The sequence below is a fragment of the Pituophis catenifer genome, unplaced genomic scaffold (assembly GCF_029215685.1).
Source record: "Pituophis catenifer annectens isolate HBS135680 unplaced genomic scaffold, rPitCat1.0.hap2 SCAF_13, whole genome shotgun sequence".
Lineage (NCBI taxonomy): Eukaryota > Metazoa > Chordata > Lepidosauria > Squamata > Colubridae > Pituophis > Pituophis catenifer.
Window position 1 is genome coordinate 18809769 of NW_027256893.1, and position 21717 is coordinate 18831485.

Consider the following 21717-nt stretch of genomic DNA (forward strand, 5'->3'; position numbering starts at 1 on the left):
TAGGAAGGAGGCTGGGCGTGGCTTAGCTCAACTGTTTTCTTTCTTGAAGATCCCAGGATCTGTATTTTGATCTCACCCGAGTTGAATGAGTCTGTTTACTCATTTTTTAAAATTCCTTTTCAAAATCATCCTACTTATATAATCTTATAATCTTGTCTCGGGTTAGGAAACGTTCTATCTTCCCAGCTACTTCCACCATAAGTGGCTCAGGAATCCCAGACTCTGAAAGATCTCAAAAATACTTCAAAGGTGTTTTGCAAACTCACTATTCCATGATTAAGGTGAGGTGGTTCTTGCTCTCAAAAGCATCGTAGAGTTGAATTAGGTTCACATGACTTAACTGGTTCATTATATTTATCTCATTCTTCACTTCCTCCTGAAATGGGAGTAATGAAATATATCATTAGCAATACCGGTAAGCAGGAAAATAGAAATCTGTGCTCCTAATTCAACACCTTTACCTGTGAAGATGGTTTTGATATCTAGCTGTCTACTTCTGAAAGATCTTGCTTTGCAGAGAAAACACTGACCAGGGTGGATAAAAATCGATGTGTTTTTTTTTTTTAATTAAACAATTGGATTGTTTTGATTTAAATCAGATTTTTTTTTAAATTTTTACCAAATTTATTTTAATAAAATGCTTTTGGAGTAAAAAAATCTATCTAAAGATAGTTCTCTATTTAAGATACATTAATCATTTAGCTTATTCAGCATGAAATGGAGCTTAGTTAGGTAGTCTGAGGCTGTATATACCGTATTTTTCACAGTATAAGAAACCCCCCCCAAAAAAGGGTGAAAATATGGGTGTGTCTTATACTCTGAATGTAGCCCCGCCCAGCTTCTCAAAGGGAGGTTTCAGAGGCTGAAAAAAGCATCAGAAACGAAGCTTCAGAAAAAAAGCCTCCAAACAGAGTTTCAGAGGCTTTTTTTCTGAAGCTGTTTTGGAGGCTTTAAGAGGCAGGAAAAAAAGTTTTTTTCTGAAACGGAGTTTCAAAAGTTTCAGAGGCAGAAAAAAAAGCAAAAAAAAAAAAAAAGCAAGGCACAGAGCTCACAACCAAGGAACCTGTTGCTAAAATTCACCTCTGGGAACAGCTGACTGGGGGTATTCCGGGAGGCCTATCCACCTGCCAATCAGCTTTTTTCTTATTTTCCTCCCCAAAAACTAAGGTGCGTCTTATTCTCCGAAAAATACGGTACTCTGCAATATTTACATTTTTGGTAAACTCATTCAATGAATCCAAGCTCTGCAAGCTGAGATAACATGCACTGCGTGGATGCATTCACACAATTTCGCAGCAGAGATGACAGTTGCCCTTTCAAAATTAGGATTTAAACCGAGTCGATTTAAATCAAGCCTTTTTTTTTACTAGCGATTTAAATCATGATACTTGAATCGTCATTTAAATCGACTCGATTTAAATCAAATCCACCTTGACATTGACTGAAATAAAGAGGTCTCTTTTGCTTGCTTTCTTTTTGTTTGTTTATTTTTTTTAAGAAGCTCTCCTTACCCTTTCTTTTGCTAATTTCACTTTGATGATCTTGGCGGCCAAACAGAGTCCCGTGGACTTTTCTGTACATTTGTGGACTTGACCGAAACGCCCCCTGTTGAAAGATGGAGAACACAAAGCGATGAAACCCACAAGGAAAAAAAACTGGGGAGTGGGGGCAACAACACACAGCCGACGCCTCCGGAGACCAACTATTCTTATCATCAATTAAAAATAACCTGGTACAAAGCGAACGGAATCGAGAGGTCAGGAGTCTAAAAGCTCTTCTTTCTCCCAGCTTAGGAAGGATTAAGCCTGATCTTTCCAGACAGTTGTTCGGTACTGCTTATGTTAAAATCTTACTCCCCCAGTTGTGTATTCTTTCATTGTGGAGCAAAATATGACAACCTGGAGGCGGCCTGTGGTGGGTTCCGTAATTGTACAGTATATGCATTTGCGGGTTGTACTTGAGCAACGAATAACCCAAAAGAGGGAACGGATAGCTTAACATTAAAGATAAAGGACAAAGAAGATACAGAATATTTTTTAACCTGGGATTTCTTTTATCAATGGCTAAGATAATAACGGTAGAAATTAGAAGTTGGAAGAATACCATTATATACAAGTAAAGAATATCATTATTACTACGGTATCATTATGTATGTGTAAATTCTCAGACAATACACTATTTATTAAGCACTTATATATGTTAAAAGAAAAATATATAAATAAAATTATATTTAAAAAAAAGAAAGATATCCCCAAATATAGCCCTGAAAAGAGATATTTAGGCCACATATATATGCAAGTGGTTACTTTCCTAAGGTCAAAAATGTAAACCCAGTACCGGTAAATCCACCCAAGGAAGTGTGTGCTGAGATCGCCAAACAGAAATTTGTGACATTAATCTTCCATCCATTAGAAGCAAACTATGGCAGCACAGATGGCATCTCTCTCTTCTCCGGGCTACCCAAGAAAGTGTCATTAGATCAAAGCAAATGTGCCTCCTGAACTTGTCTTCCAGCATCAGGTTTCTACCAACCTTCCAGCATACGTTGGTGAGGTTGTTTTGCCAAGGAGGTTTCAACACGCAGCAAGATCTCTTCGGGTGTGGAATGGACAACTGCAGAGACTTCATCCCAACCGCTATAACCTCATACCTCTGTTTCAAGGCTTCAGAGTGAGCAAGACTTTCGCCCAACTAATATGGGATGAGCTGGTTCAATATACATACAGTAGTGGCCAAAATTGTGGAAACCTTTTGGGAAAAGTGTGTTTTCTAAAACTAGCTAATAACACCACTTTTTTTTTTTTTTTGGAGTAGTACCATAAAATTATATATCAACGGAAAGATCATTGAATCAAGAATGTAATGCAATAACTTTTATGAAGGATTTGCTATTAGAATAGCAGTTACAGTAGAAAGAAGAAAAGTGAAACGCGTAGAAAAAACGAGATATACAAAAATGATCACCCTGTCAGTTAATAGTTGGGTAACCTTTAGCATGAATTATGGCCTTACAACATCTTCCCATGGAGTGAACCAAGTTTTTTAGTTCTCCAGCTGTTATAATGCGAAACCAAGATTGAAGGATTGCTTCTATTAACCGGGTTTTATTGCTGGGTCACTTCTGACTAACAAGTTTCTTTAGTCGGCTCCATAGATTTTCAATTGGGTTAAGGTCTGGGCCAGTGGTGAAATCCAAATTTTTTTACTACCAGTTCTGTGGGCGTGGCTTGGTGGGAGTGGCTTGGTAGGCATGGCAGGGGAAGGATACTGCAAAATCTCCATTCCCACCCCACTCTAGGGGAAGGATACTGCAAAATCCCTATTCCCACCCCACTCTGGGGCCAGCCAGAGGTGGTATTTGCTGCTTCTCTGAACTACTCAAAATTTCCGCTTCCGGTTCTCCGAATTGCTCAAACTTTCCACTACCGGTTTTCCAGAACCTGTCAGAACCTTTTGGATTTCACCCCTGGTCTGGGCTATTCCCAGGCCATTCCAGCAGTGGAATATGATTATTTTGAAACTCCAAAAAAAAAGTGGTGCTATTAGCCATCAAACCTCAAAAATACACTTTTCCCAAAAGGTTTCCACAATTTTCGCCACTATTGTAGTTTAGTGGTGGAAAAACCAATTTTCAGATTTTGCACAATGCCTTGAGATTCCTACACTAACAAAAAAAAAGTTGCATTTGCTACGCAATAGTCCAGGGATGTCAAACTCCCAGCCTGCGGGGCAGATACATTACCTGCTGGCTCTGTCCCCGCCCGGTTTAGCGAAGGGAAAAATTTCCGATATGTCACGTGACACCGCCATGATGACGCGAGTTTGACACCCCTGCAATAGCCCGTGTTAACCATGGCAAATCTAAGTAGCCCAGGTTAAGCTTAACCAGGTTTAGCATCTTAAATTGCTAGAACTTGCACTGGCTTGGTTAAGTATATTATTTAAGCGCTTCCTTTGAACTAATTCTTATGCTCTACGGATGTGGGTGCTGTGACCTTCACTGAACTAGCAAAAACAGTCCCTGCAAACTAACAATGTGAGGACAATACTGGATTTGTGACGGTCTTACAGCAGACTTTAAAAATAAACCACCCCTTCAAAATAACACTCATATTTATTTATGCAACTGGGGGAGTAAGAAATTAATTCCAAGGCATTAGTTGCTTCGTGATCGTGCTATCATGAAACTTACCCTCCCAGCACCTCATCGTGGCTTACAGTGTACAAAGCGGTTAACTCGGTTTGTTTGATGCTCACAATGTGATGCTCAAAAGGAGCTGGAGGAGGAGGACTGTCATCTGAAGAAGAAAGAGAGGAACATAGCTTTGATTTTTCTTGCAACAGACAGTTGGACATCATTTTGACATCTTTCATTGGCCTCTTTCACTAGCACTGATACCTAGTTTGGGTAATGAAACGTCTACAAGAAAACAAGCAAGCTCAAAGAGCACCGAGGACCCCTCATTTCAACCCTGAGCTACAAATATTCTTTCTTTCTTTCTTTCTTTCTTTCTTTCTTTCTTTCTTTCTTTCTTTCTTTCTCCCTTTCTCTCTCTCTCTCTCTCTCTCTCAGAATGCCATCACTCTGCTAATAATTCCTTCAACACTGTCAAACTATTTACTAAGTCTGCACTACTATTAATTTTCTCATCGTTCTCACCACCCATCTCCTTCCACTTATGACTGTATGACTGTAATTTTGTTGTTTGTATCCTTACTATTTATATTGATATTGTTTCCTGATTGCTTATTTGTACCCTATAACTATCATTAAATGTTGTACCTTATGATTCTTGATGAACGTATATTTTCTTTTATGTACACGGAAAGCGTATGCACCAAAGACAAATTCCTTGTGTGTCCAATCACACTTGGCCAATAAAAGATTCTATTCTATTCTATTCTTTCTCTCTCTCTCTTCCTCCCTCCTTCCCTCTGTTCCTTCCTTCCTTCCTTCCTTCCACTTTGGTACTAGCGCTGATGATGTTGCATAGTTAGGTTAATGAAACCTCTGCAAGAAAACGAGGAGGCTCAGAGAGCACCAAGGACCCCTCGTTTCAACCCTGAGCTACAAAAATTCTTTTATTGGTGCCTCTTTCTTTCTCCAGATGGAGAGATATAAAGTAAGTAGATCAGAGACTACTTTTTCCCTTGTGCTAATCAAGCTATACTGAAAACGAAAAAGAAAGTAAAGCAGGCTGTTTGCTGTTTGCTGCAACAGGCAAAATTGCTCAGAGGCAGAGACAGATTTCTTTTTCTTCTTTTCCTCACCAAAAAAGGTAGGTGCGTCTTATACTCTGGTGCATCTTATAGTCCAAAAAATATGGTAGTTCTAGTATATTTTGAAACCATCCTAGCTGAAAACTTTGGTTCATGTCTTTTTCTTCTGGGGCCTGCTATCATCCATAGGACTTATTGAATCTCATAGATCAATAGGCTATATTTTATTTTTTTTGATTCTCGCAAACTGATCCAGAAATGGTTACTTACCAATGACCATCTCTTCTGCTTTGGTGGCTCCTACGAATGGAGTCACCTCGGCAACTTTCTCTGCTCCCTGTCTGGATCTGCTTTCTCGTCTCACTAAAGAAACCCTCCGTGATTCCAGAGTTTCTGGCTTGACGTCTTTGATGGTCTTTGCCATCTCCTTGGGACTTTTCCCGGAAGCTCCCAGATCTTCACCAAAGTCTTTTGGGGTGGAAGTTGGACATGGGAGAGTCTTGCGTTGACTTTCTCCTTCGTCTTCAGCCTTTGGAAGTGGTGCTGGTGAAGGAAGGCCTGACAGTTTAGGAATCTGCTCGCTCCTCTTATGGGGAGAATGGACTCCTTTCAGTTCTTGTGTGGGCTCAGTCCTGCTGTTGTGCAAACGCTTACTTCCTTCACCTACTGGCTGCAGAGAGAACGGAGCCAACCCACTAGCATGTCTGCCTGCAGAGCTACCAACACTTCCTTCTTTGCTTCTCAAAGTCTTGTCTGGAACATCGTTCATCTGTGCAACGATTGAAGGCCTGCAAAGAGATTGAGTTTAGATCTTTCCTTGTAGCTTTTAAAATTCATTTAATCAAGATTTTACCCAGTTGCTTCGGAAAGGCATGGACTCGGGAAGAGCTTTTCTTCGGTTGGCAGGCTTCAGAAGTGTCATGCGTCACTCACCCTCATTCTCTATACTACCCAAGGCTAGTTTAAGTGATTATGGGATTTATGTTGCAACCTCTGGAGTACACCGGGAGTGGCGCGGCGGCCTAGAGGTGGAGCTCTCACCTCACAATCAGGAGGCCGTGAGTTCGATCCTAGATAGAGGCAGATATTTCTCTCTCTGGGCACAATGAGAATATATCTGCTGAATATAACTCTGCATTGGTGACAGGAAGGGCATCCGGCCAGTAAATACTCAGCTCCATTCAGTTGCCCAGACTCCACCCCAGAAGGAATTATGGGGTCATTAAATGATGATCTGGAGTACACCGAGTTGAGGAAGGCCAACAGAGATCATATAGTGAAAGCTGTCTTTGACCGTCTCTCAGATGTGCTCGTGGATATGGACATGATGATAAAATAGCTCCATGATCCTTTTCGTGCTACACTGACTGCTCTAACTGCAGCAGCTCTCCAATCCCTTAAACCAGGGGTGGGCTTCAAAAATTTTAGCAAGGGGTTCTCTGCCCGGTTGGTGGGTAGCCGTGGCCATGGTGGCCGTGGCTTAGTTGGCTCCTACACCATGGGGGGGCAGCATTTTTGCCCTCCCTGGACTCTGGAGGCTTTCCTTGAGCCTCCAGGAGGGCAAAAACGGCCTCCCCAGGCTCCAGAGGCCCTCTGGAGGCCGGAAACAGTCCGTTTCCTGCCTTACTAAACTTCTGGTAGCCCATTTTTCACCCTCCCCAAGCCTCTGTGTGCACCCTGCACTTACTTGCATCCAAAATGAGCCACGTGGGGACTCCTGGGAGGGGTGGGGTGGGCGGGGCCAGCCAGAAGTGGGATTTGAGGGTTCTCCGAACTGCACAGAATCTTAGCTAGAGGTTCTATCGAACCCCTGCGAACCCCCAGCAGCCCATCCCTGCCTTAAGCCAGGGTCGTCCAACTATGGCAATTCTGGACTTCAACTCCCAGAATCCCCCAGCTGAAAAACCAGTGACTGGAGCCATAAACAACAAATATGAGTGATACCCTCTTTTCTTTTGACCACTTCTTCTTTACCAAGCAGCACACCAGTGGGGAGTAAACCGCTTAGCAATCACCAAAGATCCAAAGTGATCTCTAATGTATAAATATTGAAATCAGAGCTGTTGCAAATTGTTAGAATCTCTCTTCTCTGAACTTTGCTATGCTTTCCTGGGAAGAGAATATTAAGCAGACTTAATTGGATGGGGTGTTCCATAGCACCTAAAGTCTGTTTAATTCTGTATTTCTTCCCCTTGGAGAAAAAAAAAACACTACAGTATTTGCAAAATAGAGATGGACTTTTGCAAGACGTTTAATTCAAATGCATTGGGTTTTTGTGTCTCTTAACGCCCCCTAGTGGACATTATTTCTGCATCAAAGGTAATCAGTTGAGCTAGTGTTTTATTGTTGAGCTAGACTTTTATTGAGTCAAGATCATATTTGGAGCTATCCCCAAAGTCAATAATTTTTGCATACTTCTGTCACCTTTGCACATTCACAAAGGATAGCCTGGACAACAGCTCACCTCAGGATAAATCTTATCAGATCTCAGATCTTGTTGAGACTTCACCAGTTTCTCCCTTTGAGTTTTCAACTCCATTCTTGAAACTACTTTGAGAGTACCAACTTTGGAAAAGCGAATTAGAAAAAATAAAAGGTTTCCCCTCCCTATCTACAATTATTCTTTTTTTCTAAAGACTGTATTATCTTTGTATTTCCACTTGGGCAGCTTTGCAGAATTCTGCTTTTTAACAGCAATTCTGTTTTAAGGTCGAAAAGACGATACTGCTGTATTAAACTATAACTAAAATATATTGCAAAGTAGCACTGTTGTATTGTAACTTGACAAGCACAGGGGATGCTGTATGCTGTAAAGCTTTTGTCAGGATACAGAAGGCACAGATACATTCCCTTGTCAATAAGGTTGTTCAGAAAGTTTCAGTGAAGAAAATACTTAACGATAAATCTGGATCCAAAGGGATACTTGGAATTTTATTGTACTGTCTTCCTCGGGACTGCTGATTCACATGATATCATAAGATGGAACTAATTTAAAATGTACCCATGGAATCATAGAATTTTAGAGTCAGAAGGGACCACAGAATCATCTAGTGGTGGCACAGTGGTTAGAATGCAGTATTGCAGGCTAACTCTGCCCACTGCCAGGAGTTCGATCCTGACCAGCTTAAAGTGGACTCAGCCTTCCATCCTTCCAAGGTCACTAAAATGAGGACCCACTGCTGACTGCGTAAACCGCTTAGAGAGAGTTTTAAAACAGTGTGAAGCCGTATATAAATCTACGTGCTAGTGCTATAAACCCTCTGCAAAATACAGGAAAACCATTTTAATCATCCTTAAGAGATGATTCAATTGCTGCTTCTTGAAGACCTCCAGAAACAGAGAACCTACAACATTTGTAGGTAGAGGTACAACTTGGTCCTCAGGAAGTTTTTCCTTGTATTCAATAAAATAATTTCTATTTACTCAGCATCCAGTTAACTTCATAACAATTGCTACCACCTGGGAAAACAAATTCTGGTTCCTAGCTTATCTAGCTTTAAACCAGCTTTCCTTCAAAGGAAAACTATCCATGGAGATTGCACTTCTATAGACAGTGGACCACCGAAGGCTGGTCATGCCAAAGTGCCCATAAAACCTACTGCTTTTAAGTTGCCCGGGTCAGTTTGCCAGAAATATCATGGTGGGGATTCTGGAAAGCATGAAGCTGGGTGAGATGCACCTCTGTTCTATTGCAATCTTCTTTATCAGAATCCAAGAGTAGAACATCAGGAACTACCAATTACCTTGTCCTTATAACTTCACCACCAGACTTCGAGGTAGAAGACACAGCTTCCCCGGCAGGAGAGTCAAGTCCACTTTTTTCTCCACCCTTCCGTTTTGGAGTCACCTGTTTCTGGGGAGATTTTTCTTCATCCATATTTTGGGTCTCCTTTGGATTGCTGCCACTCGAGCAGAAAGGACCGTCCTTCTGGACAAGGTCTCTGTTCCCAGTTTCTTTTTGTCTGGGGAAATCCTTGGAGCCATTCGCCCACCCCAAAGGCTCTGTTGGTTCAAGCTGGGCCATCTTCTCTGCAGCACATGGTCTGGAGTCCTCCTTGGAAAGGACCGCGCTGGACAAGTTTACCTTTTCACGTGTTCCGTGTTGCTCATCCAACTTGGTCCCCTTTTTGTTTTCTATAAAAATATTTTCACAGGAATAAGATAACGCTGGAGAACATGGACGGAGAACATCCACATTGCAAAAACAACTGCAAGAGGTTAAAACTGTGGGTGTGTAAGCTTTTGACTCTCCTCCTCTCCTTTTATCATTTCTTCACATTTCTGAGATGTGCCCATCACTGACCAGAGCCTATACCCTCTGAAAGAATTAATCTCTTACTTGTGGCTTCCCCCAAGAACTCAACTTTTACTCCCATCACTGCCACCCAGTCCAACTGCAAAGGCCAACCTGGGTCTTGCACTGGCATCAAGACTTGAGTCTTCGGAGAAAGGCGGCATACAAGTTGAACAAATAAATAAATCAACATCAATAGAAGATAGGCTTAAGATACAGAAGGATCTTGACAGACTTGAACATTGGGCGCTATCTAACAAAATGAAATTCAATAGGGAAAAAAGTAAGATTCTATTTAGGCAAGAAAAACAAAATGCACAGGTACAGTATATGTGGTACCTTGCTCAATAATATTAACTGTGAGAAGGATCTTGGAGTCCTAGTGGACAACCTTTTTAACTTTTTTAAAGCATTTTTTACTACCGGTTCTGCGCATGGGGTACAAATAAGCAATCAAATCATATTAGGAAACAGTCAATATACAGTCAACCTGTCACATGAAGCCACATTGTGATTGGGTATTGCTTGATCTGTGAATAGAATAATTATATCAATATGGGTTTAGAATGCGGGCTGTTGAGTGAACCCAAATACTGTACGTACAGTGTACAATTTTATGAAACAATTTTAAATCAAAGATAGGCAACCTGGAGCTTTCCAAATGATTGGACATCAACATCCATAAACCCCAACTAGTAGGGTCAATAAGAAATTGGATTAATTAATTAATTAGGATGTTAGTAATCTGAAGCATTTTGGAGATCACCAGGTTGCCTTCTCTGGCCTTAAACAGTCCTATTAATTTATTATCACACAATAAAGATTCTGCCCCAACATTATTCAACAGAATGTATTTGTAAAATACCTTCCAAAGAATTCTTGCTTTCTGTCTGTATGCCTTTCTTGGGAGGTGCATGCTTTCCTTTTGAACCCTTGTCTTCTGGCTTATCTTTAGTCTAGAAAAGTTAAGAAAGAAAAAAAACAACACCAGAAGGTCAATTGTACCCATTTCTTGCAAAAATGAAAAAAATGGGTGAAATTCAAAATTTTTCCCTTCCGGTTCTGTGGGCGTGGCTTGATGGGCATGGCAGGGGAAGGATACTGCAAAATCCCCATTCCCTCCCCACTCCTGGGGGAAGGATATTGCAAAATCACCATTCCCATCCCACTCCTGGGGCCAGCCAGAGGTGGTATTTTCTGGTTCTCCGAACTGCTCAAAATTTCCGCTACCGGTTCTCCAGAACCTGTCAGAACCTTCTGGATTTCACTCCTGGAAAAAATGTTTATTGCTTTCAGTGTGGACAGCACAGGAAATCAAAGAAAGTGAAAGTTAGAGTATTCCACTATTTCCAGCTACTGTTTCTTCTTGCTGGTTTGCAGACATAGGGGAGAGGTTGATGGTTGAGTAGGTAGATTGAATTATGGAAATCAAGAGGTGCTGAACATCTCTTCAACAATGTGAAAGTGAAAGAATTAACATCCATATCTCTAGTTTCCTCCATTCCTCACCCTTGCTCACCTAGGATAATCTGTCCCAGACACACCAATCAATGGTTCCAATAAGGGTTGCATCCTGTATTGTGAGACATCCTGAATATCTATGATGGGAAACTCATTTCAGAGCTCAAGAAATCACAACATTGTCCCAAACCTGATTGGTGGAACTTCCATTCCAGAAGCCCTTGTGATGAACCTACTTAGATTAGCAACGTACTTGTCCTTAACCATGTCTTAGGCCCTAGATCCACAATAGGAGACATTCCATTCTCATGTTCATTAGCTTGTTCTGAGGAATCACCTTGCTAAGAATTAAGCTACTGGTTTATGGGACGTTGTGGCTGCGTGCTTCATGAGTTTAGTTTGCTTGCTCCTCTTACTTACCACTCCTGCTACTACGAGTTGGACTTTGATGCTTACAATCCATAAAATTCATTGCTAATCAGCATATCCCTAAACCCCTCAATTCAACCATTCCACCAGCTATTTCAAAATAAGATGATTTAACTCTCAGAAAACAGCACACACTGTTTCAATGTTTATTTGATGTTTATTTACTTCATTGGACTCCACTTGAGCAAGAAGGGATATTCTCGGGAGACTCTGGGTTGTTTACGCATTCAAATTTGGTATCTTCGCTTATTTGGCTCCAGCTTATCTATGCTTTTCTGAGTGATGAGAGATCTATCACACCATGTGGCGGAACGAGACATGTCTCATGGAACCTTTCTGAAGCTTTTCTCCATCAACTGATAAAAGCCCACATTCAAAACAAGGCCCCTCATGGCAAACCTCAGATCTGTAAGCCCGTTGGTTTACTTCACTTAAATTTATTTTTTCCTCTTTCAAAAAGCGAACAAGCTAAGGCGAAATAATGCTCTGGCTGGATACAGTTTGTCTGAGGAATCTACATGTCAGCCCTGAAGCTGACCTGACGGGCGCCATTTTGAAGCTTCAGTGTTGCCACACTGGAGCTGAGGGATAGGGGAGGGGGGAATAGAGATAGCTGGGGTTTTGTAGCCAAAACAAAATACTTTCTCCTGGGAACCAAGGACATTCCCACAGGTGGTCGGAGAGAGGAGGAGTAATGTTACTCAGCAACCGGATGGCACCTCGATTGGACCATGTGACTGATTGTTTGGGGAAAGGGAAAAAAACCTTTTAATTAGGTGAAAACTGAGGGAACCTTCGGAGACGGTTTTCACCAGAACTGTGCCAATATGATAGATCCGATAAAACTATTCTTTGAGGAATCCACCTGCCTCGGAGTTTTGTTTGCTATGGATGTACTACTTGGAACCCTGACACTACAATCCTCTGCAGAACCCTCCTCAAAAGGACCTTAGGAAATGACGGAATGAGGATGGACTATCTCTTCTATGGGAAGATATTATAGGGAACAAGACTCTCAGGCATTATTTTATTTATTTATTTGCTTATTCAATTTCTGAATGGTCCTTGGTGCTCTCTGAACATGGTTGTTTTCCTTCAGACATTTCCATCTTTGAGTTTCTGAACATTTCTCCCAAACATTTCACCATCTTGTCAATAGCACTGACGTCTGTCTCCATCTTCTCGATTTTTTCCTGGTATTTGGAAGCATCACGATGGGTTGCTTTCATCAGGTTCAAAATCTCAGTTTACGAATTTTGAGTTTCTTCACTGCGAGGAATTCCACAGATTGGGTCAACACAAGGTTGTGAAATGCTTAGCTGATGGAGGCCTTTTCCCAAGTCATCAAACCAGTGGTGAAATCCAAATTTTTTTTACTACTGGTTCTGTGGGTGTGGCTTGGTGGGCGTGGTGGGCATGGCAGAGGAAGGATATTGCAAAATCTTCATTCCCTCCCCACTCCTGGGGGAAAGATATTGCAAAATCTCCATTCCCACCTCACTCTGGGGCCAGCCAGAGGTGGCATTTGCCCGTTCTCCAAACTACTCAAAATTTCCGCTACCGGTTCTCTGAACTGCTCAAAATTTCTGCTACCGGTTCTCCAGAACCTGCTGGATTTCATCCCTGCATCAATCTCTTCATTAACTTTCTGGAGTTTTTTGGTCATGTCTCCTTGGAAATGCAACAGCTTGTCCACCTTTTCATTGAGAAGGTTGAGTTTTGTCATGGTATCCATGGTGTTTACACAGGTGCCTTTCGTAACCTGAAGCCTATTTATAAATGCTTCTTGGGACCCTTTCAGACATTCTGAGGAGAAGAGATTAAACGGGCAGGCGCTTTACTTGCTGGAATTAAAGGGCAGCGCTTGGAAATTATATCGGCCTTTGGAATGAAACGAAAATTCTAGAACCTGCTAAGAGCATGTCATCTATTAGCTGCCTATGTAACCCACTCTTGTTTCGCATTATCTGTTTTCTTCTTGCATGTATATGATGATGATGATTACAAGTTGGCAGTCCAATTTAAAGAGTCCCTCCCCAGCAGCCTTCCTGCCGTCACAAAACCATTTAAAATTCTTCCCTTGAGAGGCTGTTGATAACCAAGCATCTTAAGAATTGGCAGCAGCTGAATAGCTGAGATTCGCCTCGAGAAGAGGAAAGTTGGAATTTTGTACGGGGGTTTTCTGATTTTCTGCAAGAAAACAGCTTATAAAGTGATTCTTTTCGAAGGAAGGGGTGGAGGGGGGAGGGAAAAACTGAATGGGGAATTAAAGCAAGGTTAAACTCTCTGACCCAATAAAAACAGGGGGTTGTTGTCAAATATAAAATGTACACATGTTGGCCAACACGCATACTGGCCATGCTTAAAATTGGCCAACAGTCAGGATGTTAAAAATAGGACATTAACGACAATGATACAAAGCATGCATCCCTCGCCAGCATGCCTTTCAAAGCAGAAACAACTCGAGTCAAATTCTTTCGGCTGTACCAAGAGAGTCCTCTGGCCTTTTTTTTTTTTTTTTGGTAAAGAAATGGCAGATCAAAATTTTTATGACTAATAGCAAAATCATTAGAGTTACAGGCTACCCCCCCCAAAAAAAACTTATTCTGTTCAAATTTGTATTTTTACACCAGGGATCTTTAGTGTGATTTAACATGAATTGCATTCCCTAAGATGATGCAAAGTTTGGCCTACTTTTTCTATATTCACACAAATGAATAGAATAGAATAGAATAGAATAGAATAGAATAGAATAGAATAGAATAGAATAGAATAGAATAGAATAGAATAGAATAGAATTCTTGATTGACAAAGTGTGATTGGACACACAAGGAATTTGTCTTCGATGCATAAGCTCTCAGTGTATATAAAAAGACAAGATACACTCCTCAACAATCATAAGGTACAACACTTAATGACAGTCATAGGATACTAATAAGCAATCAAATCATACTAGGAAACAATAACAGTAATATAAGTTGTAAAGATACAAGCAACATGGATATAACCATAAGTGGAAAGGGATAGGTAATAGTAAGGATAAGACGATGAATAGTAATACAGTCTTAGTAGTTAATTTGACAGTGTTGTGGGAATTAGTTGTTTAGTTGAGTGATGGCATTCGGGAAATATGAATGTATGGAGGCTGTATGAAGGCTACTGCAGGGGTTGTTTGAATGGGTATCTTTTTTCCCACAATGTCCAGGTTTTTACAGGGTGTGGAGATTAAGGCCCATGGATTCCACAAGCAAGATCAATTGTTTGTTATTCTTTGGTCAGTTGAATGAATAAATGCCACCCAGAAGAGCCTCTTTCCTTCGCCATCCAAAGCCTTTCATCCTTTGTCCTCACCTGAGGTTCCATTCCAGAACCTGTACTTCAACCTCCAGGGAAGACAGTCCAGATTATAATTGAAGTCACAAGTCTCACTTCAACCTCTGAATCAACAGTCCAATCTGTATTAGGTTTCTAGCATCTTTTATAGGAGAGAGATTGGCATTTTTAGTAACTGTTGCGTTGATTAATTCATGTGCCCCTCTGGACACTTTCAGGAAGCACAGTGGGATTAAATAAATACAGGTAGTGAAGCAGGTCCCCAACTCTGTGTTGTTGTCTCTTTGTGTAATGATATGGGACAATGACCTTGGGAGATAGAGGAGGGAGAACCAGACTGGACAACCTGTATGTAAAAGATATCTCATCCCACAGAAGAAGGTAGGGCGTGGGAAACATTTTAGAAGGAACCCTCCCAAATGACAGGTACTGGGAGTTGTGATCCAACAAGGTTTTACAGAGTTGGAAGGGACCTTGTAGATCATCCAATCCAACCCCCTGCCCAAGGTGAATGCCAAGCAGTCCAGTCTCTTCGGTGATGAAGCTCCCACAACTTCTGAAGGCAACCTCTGTCCCATGGATTGATTGTTCTCACTGTCAGAAAATTTCTCCTTATTTCCAGGTTGAAACTCTCCTCGATCAATTTCCACCCATTATTCCTTGTCTGGCATTCGGGTGCTTTGGAAAATAGCTTGACCCCCTCCTCTCTGGGGCAGCTCCTCAAATATTGGAAGACTGCTGTCATGTCTCCTCTGGTCCTTCTCTTCACTAGCCTAGCCATGCCCAGTTCCTGTAACCGTTCTTCGTATGTTTTAGTCTCCAGTCCTCTAAATTTAGGAGAATTATCTCAAAGCTGCTTTTCCAAAAAGCAACTGGACTGTTGTTTTTCTTCCCTGAGGAGGAAGAAGAAAACTTTTCGCTTCTCATCCAAGAAGCTTCAACGTTTTAAAAGAAGACAAGGACAAAGAAGAAAGCAAAACGTTTTCTTCTTCTTCCTCAAGGAAAAAAACCACAGTCCAGTTTATTTTTATTTTATTTATTTTTCAGATTTCTATTTATTTTTCAGATTCAGATTTTCAGTTGCCTTTTGGAAAAGCACCTTGGAGACAACTGTGACCTGGAGGACTGAGAATCTCCAGATACTTAGGAGAGCTATTCTCACCACGCTCGTGGGAATGAACGTGTACAAAGCTTATTCTTGATCACTGTTGTGCACACAAAACCTATGTTTGTTTTCCCCAGGGAAATGTAATTAACTTTTCACTCACCAAGTTCTCACATCAGGAGGAATTTACAACAATACGTTTTGCAGCACAGCTTGTTCTAACCACCCCAGCTAAAATAAGCTATGATTAGCATCCCCCTATATCAGCAGTGGCACCTGGTTCTACCCCAGCTGTTATCTTGGCATAGTTTACACAGGGCCCCACATTCCCCCTGTCCCAGTGGTGAAATTCAAATTTTTTTACTACCAGTTCTGTGGGCATGGCCTGGTGGGCATGGCAGGGGAAGGATACTGCAAAATCTCCATTTCCACCCCGCTCCAGGGGAAGGATATTGCAAAATCTCCATTCCCTCCCCACTCTGGAACCAGCCAGAGGTGGTATTTGCCAGTTCTCCAAACTACTCAAAATTTCCGCTACCGGTTCACCAGAACCTGCTGGATTACACCCCTGCCCTGTCCCTCTTACTCCCCAGCTAGTCTACAGGGACAAACCAACGTCTTCCTCACCTTAACTCATCCAAATGTTTGTCCTTCAACGTCACCACCGTCACTCTTCTTACTAGCTGCCCAAGTGGACTTTTAAAGTCAGATTGCTCTGACACCCAGATCTCCCACATTCTAATTTCAGCCTGGCACACTCCTCTGCCAGCTCTCTCTGTGACATTTGCATTTGACGTCATTCACATGTACAAGAATAATTTTATCGGTTGGGGGGGGGGAAAGTATCAGCAATCTGATCTCAACAGCTAACCCAGTAAAAGAAGCACATGGAACCTCAGGGTACCCATTGTTCTGTATAGGTAACCCTTATGCCAGGGGTCAGCAACCTGTGGCTCTGGAGCCGCATATGGCTCTTTCACCCCTCTGCTGCGGCTTCCTGTCACTCAAAATATGTGTCACAAGCGCCAATGTGCGACACCTGCTGGCATGGAATTTATTGTGCTTTTCAACCCCCGGTAGGCCAACCATGGATAAATCCATGAAAAGAAAAGCTTTAGAAGAAAACAGAACGTTTAATTCAACTACATATGCTAGTTTCTTGGCCGCTCAAGAAATAGTCAGGCACGGGAAGGGTTTTGTGGCTCCTGGTGTTCTCTTTTCTGTGGGAAACAGGTCCAAATGGCTCTTTGAGTGTTTAAGGTTGCAGATCCCTGACTTAGGCTGTTGAATTACTTAGCTGCCTTCTGCTGATTTATCAAAATTATTGTAAGATATCTTCCCTGCCCAACAAGACAACTCCAATGGGCCAAAAGGAAAGATAACAAATGACTAGTTCATTCTCTGCTCAGAAATCTTAAAAGCCCTGTTGGTTGGGAACCTAATAGAAGACCAAACCTCTTGGTAGCGCAATTGAACCCGAAGCTTTGTGGAGCCCATATTTTGTAACCAAGGGCCTCATGAAGTCAGAATTGCTTGTAGCAGTTAAAATACTCTACGTGGTCAACATTGTAAGCATTCATAATATGGGAGTGGAGAGGAGACCAACAGTGACTTTTTTCAGAACATCTCTGGGCCTTCCCAACTTGAGATCAGCTTTCGGTCAAGAACGTCTTCATTCATAATGCCACCTTCTAGCCACCATTTTACATCGAATGGTTATCATGAGGGCCCCCTAAAAAAACACACCACAGATTTCAACATTTGAGTGAAGACCCTTAAGTTCCATGCTTACTTCAACCCACAATATTTTGCAGCGGTGGTGGGTTTCTATCAGGGGTGGGTTCTACTTACCTTTACTACCGGTTTGCAACGGGGCCATGCGCATGCCCAGAAGCTTCCTGATGATGTGCAGGTCGGTGGGCAGAGCCTCCCGCCGGTTTTACTACCGGTTCTTGCAAACCGGTCCGAACCGGGGGCAACCCACCACTGATTTCTACTGGTTCACCCCGGTTCAGGTAAACCAGTAGAGGCGACAGCGGGAGGCTCCACCTGGACGTCATCACAGACACTCTGCATATGTGCAGAAGCTTTTGCGCATGCACAGAAGTGCCACGAACGCGCTCCCAGTTCCGAACCGGTAGCAAAAGTAAGTGGAAACCACTACTGATATTTTGGCCCGTGAATGTATGACCAATGCCGAAAGCAATGTTCAAAATAATCTGATTTGGAAAAGGTGGCAATATGAAAATGTCCCTTTTGGCATTCTCTGCCAGCGTCCCTAACTTTGTGATCTGTAATGTGCTGGAAGCTACCATCTGGTGAAGATCCCAGGAGGAACGGCTGGCCTAAGGACTTCGCTAATCCATATTTCTGTTTATGTGTCCCGACAGAGCTTACATTATCATGCTTAATTTTCTACTGTAATACTAATAGCCTACTTATTTTCTGAGTGCCACTTCTTAGATACTTAAAGGGTATCATCTATATCGAAAGAGGAGGAGTTTAGAGGGAATTAGTTGAAGAAAGACCATTTTTAAGAGAAGCACGATGAAGAGAAAACTAGAAAAAAAAATGGAAAGGAAGGAAGAATGCTGTTAAAAACAACCCAATGAAGCCTGAGTATACGCAGCGAGTGTGCAATTGTAAGAAGCAGAAAAAGGGACAGAAATCACGCACTGCAGAGAAGGGAAACGAACGGAGAATTTTAGAAAAGTGTCCAGCTGGCTGTATTCTTAAAGAAGAAAGTAGTGTTTGGTTATACGCACAAAGGAAGAGGAGACAAAACACCAGAATTTTGCCAAAAAGTTATTTTTTTAGAATGAAATGCCTGAGGAACAAAATAACTTGGATGCCCCCATCCAGCCAAAAGATTGCCAGAACTAATCAGCAGAGTTACACTACAATTTAACCTAAGCCAGGAAACACTGTATAAGAAAAAAAAATTACAGGTGTTGTGATATTGTTAATATTTAGAGAAAGACTAGCTGCCTCACTACCATAATCAGTGTGTGTGTGTGTGTGTGTGTGTGTGTTATGTTTGTGTGTCTGCATGTAAAGGCAAAGATATATGCAATCTTCCAAGGAGAGCATTGATAAGAACTTCATTCCTGAATTTCTTTTTTGTTTAATGATAGGATTCCTTTCTTTCCTGACTCCTGCTTTTCCCCTCTTCCTCTTTTTCCTTCTTTTAAACAAATATATTCTGGCTTAAGCAGCTCAAAGAAAAAAACCCGACGAAGTTGTGTTTAGATTGCCAAGAACATGAGAGTAAGCTGACAGCATGCGATTTCGAAAGAATGTAAATTTCGGCAAAAGTTGCCTCTTTCGAAAGGAAAAAAAAAAAAATCCACAAACCCAAAACACAACTTCTATGCAAAAGGGAATCAGAGTCGCATTACTGAGACATAATCACATTGCGTAGGGTTATATCAGATATAATGAAGCATGGCTGAGAAATTAACAAATGAAGAAAGGATCTTGCATGTTTTCACAGTTCGCCGAAATATGACAAGGCTGTGAAGGATTCCTGATGTCTTGTCATTTTTTAAATGGCTAAAAAAAAAAATTATCTCTTTCAAACAGTTGTAACCTCAAACTTCATTTGGAGAACTCTTTAGAAATATGAACCGCATACATTTATCTATATATTAAGATTATTTCCTTTGCTTTTAAAACACATCGCATTGCATGAGTCTCTCCCAAGGGTCAGTTTGATGTTGAGCACGTAAAACTACAAATTTATTTTTATTTTATTTTATTTTATTTGTATACCGCCCTTCTCCAACAGGACTCAGGGCGGTGAACAGCCATGGTAAAACATAACATATAAAATTTAAAAGCAATTTAAAAACATTAAATAATTTGGCTATCCAATTAAAACAACCCGGGTTAAAACCAATTACAAATTAAAATTGAAGGGATGGGATCAAGCCAGCCCGGCTAGGTGAAAAAGATGTGTTTTCAGGGCCCGACGAAAAGTCCGGAGGTCTGGTATCGTGCGTATCTCTGGGGGCAAACAGCCGCTAGACCTTCTGTTTCTTAATATTAACAATTAAAGCATGGAAGGAAAACCAAGGCAGGTGAAATCTTGGCCCCATCGCTCAAGATGATGTCACCCTTTGAATAAAAAGTTGTTTCCAATGAAACCGCGGCAGAAACGAACTTCCTGGAAGTAGCGTCGCAAAACTGAAATAAAGAGAGACGTTTCCTTACCGCAAATTTCTTGATGTAATCGGAGACACAAGATGCCCCCATGCTCAAACCAAGGGACTTATGCAACGAAGAACTCTGATAAAGGGTGCCCATTTTTCCCCCCTTTTTTTCCTTTTTTGATGTCCTCTCGCACTCGTTGGGCAGACCACCAAGGACGGCCCACAGCTTTTGACTCAATGGAGAGAAATGAAAGTCTGGCTCAATCTCGCTGGAATGGACAGCCTCCTTTATCTGTCGCTGAACCAGGCATTTCAACCACTTTCTTATCTTGCAGGCCGAGCGATTATCTGTATTCCTACAGCTCACTTCCTGAATGGCTGATAGGGGCCATGGCACAGAGCATTGGCGCTGACGGGACTAATGAAATCTGTACAGAGACTGCCCATTCTATTGCACGGAAGCCCTTTCGTAACCTGCGTACACCAGAGGCAATGCCCAGGAGTGTTACTTTCGGGATAAGAGAATTATCCTACCTAAATTAAATTAGAGAGGGCTTTGCAATGCGTCGGATGTAATTCTCAAAAATTACTTCAAAAGGAGGTAATGGGCATGAACAAAGCTGATGCTGGGAGCTCGGTAATGACACCCATAGTAAGAAATGAGCTGCCCACCAAAATTAGATTTCAGCTCTTTTCAGAATCGAATGCGTAACACTGAACAAGCAACCCCATTAAGTTGCCATCTGGGAGACAAACTTTTCAGGTAGCTGAGGAAATAGCAGTTTCAGGTTGAGCCTTGTCTGTTTCTTGCAAGATATGTAGGCTGTAAGAAGATTCACCCTTCACGTATATACCATGTAGAGACTAAGGATTTCACGGTATTGGTACCGCTTTATAAAAGACTTAGTAAGGCCACACCTGGAATACGGCATCCAGTTTTGGTCACTACATTACAAAAAAGATTGTTGAGACTTTGGAAAAAGTGCAAAGAAGAGCAACTAGGATGATTAAAGGCCTGGAAGACTAAAACATATGAAGATCGGTTGCAGGAACTGGGTATGGCCAGTCTAGAGAAAAGAAGGATTAGGGGTGACATGATAGCAGTGTTCCAGTATTTGAGGGGCTGCCACAAAGAAGAGAGGGTCAACTTATTTTCCAAAGCATGAAAAGACAAGACAAGAAACAATGGATGGAAACTAATCAAGGAGAGAAGCAACCTGGAACTAAGGAGAAACTTCCTAAGAGTGAGGACAATTAACCAGTGGAACTTAATTGGGGCTTAACCAATTAACCTCCAGTCCCGGGAGGTTTTTAACGAAAGACTGGATAGCCACTTATCTGAAATGGTATAGGGTCTCCTGCTTGAGCAGGGGGTTGGATTAGAAGACCTCCAAGGTCCTTTCCAGCTCTATTCTGATGGAGTGGATGCAAGTCCGTAACAGGTTCCAAGGGACATGCACATCCCAGTCATAATGGAGAGCTAGAGAGCCATAGATAGATTACAAAGGTTGCAAATGGCAGAGGGAGGGAGGGAGGGAGGGAGGGAGGGAGGGAAGGAAGGAAGGAAGGAAGGAAGGAAGGAAGGAAGGAAGGAAGGAAGGAAGGAAGGAAGGAAGGAAGGAAAGAAAGGGAGAAGGACAATCTTGCATGACAGCAAAGGTCCCCATTAGGAAATCTGGCAGCTGGTTTGGAACAAACAAGCTCCAACCTTCCTCCCTTAATTA

General features: G+C 41.8%; 1 protein-coding gene across 2 annotated transcripts in view; it reads right to left on the minus strand.

Annotated features, from left to right (window-relative positions):
* MYLK3 (myosin light chain kinase 3) overlaps positions 1-21717 on the minus strand; it is a 30809-nt gene that overhangs the window by 6459 nt on the left and 2633 nt on the right. The window contains exons 1-7 of one of the 2 annotated variants that reach the window (XM_070952846.1): positions 20055-20257; positions 10380-10470; positions 8964-9354; positions 5491-6008; positions 4193-4298; positions 1512-1605; positions 267-376 (exon numbers count right to left, since the gene is read on the minus strand). In XM_070952846.1, coding sequence (XP_070808947.1) covers positions 267-376; positions 1512-1605; positions 4193-4298; positions 5491-6008; positions 8964-9354; positions 10380-10470; positions 20055-20147 — 1403 coding nt within the window. In that variant the 5' untranslated portion in view covers positions 20148-20257. Of the gene's footprint in view, positions 1-266; positions 377-1511; positions 1606-4192; positions 4299-5490; positions 6009-8963; positions 9355-10379; positions 10471-20054; positions 20258-21717 lie in introns of those variants that run through there. The other variant, XM_070952847.1, reaches the window with a different exon arrangement.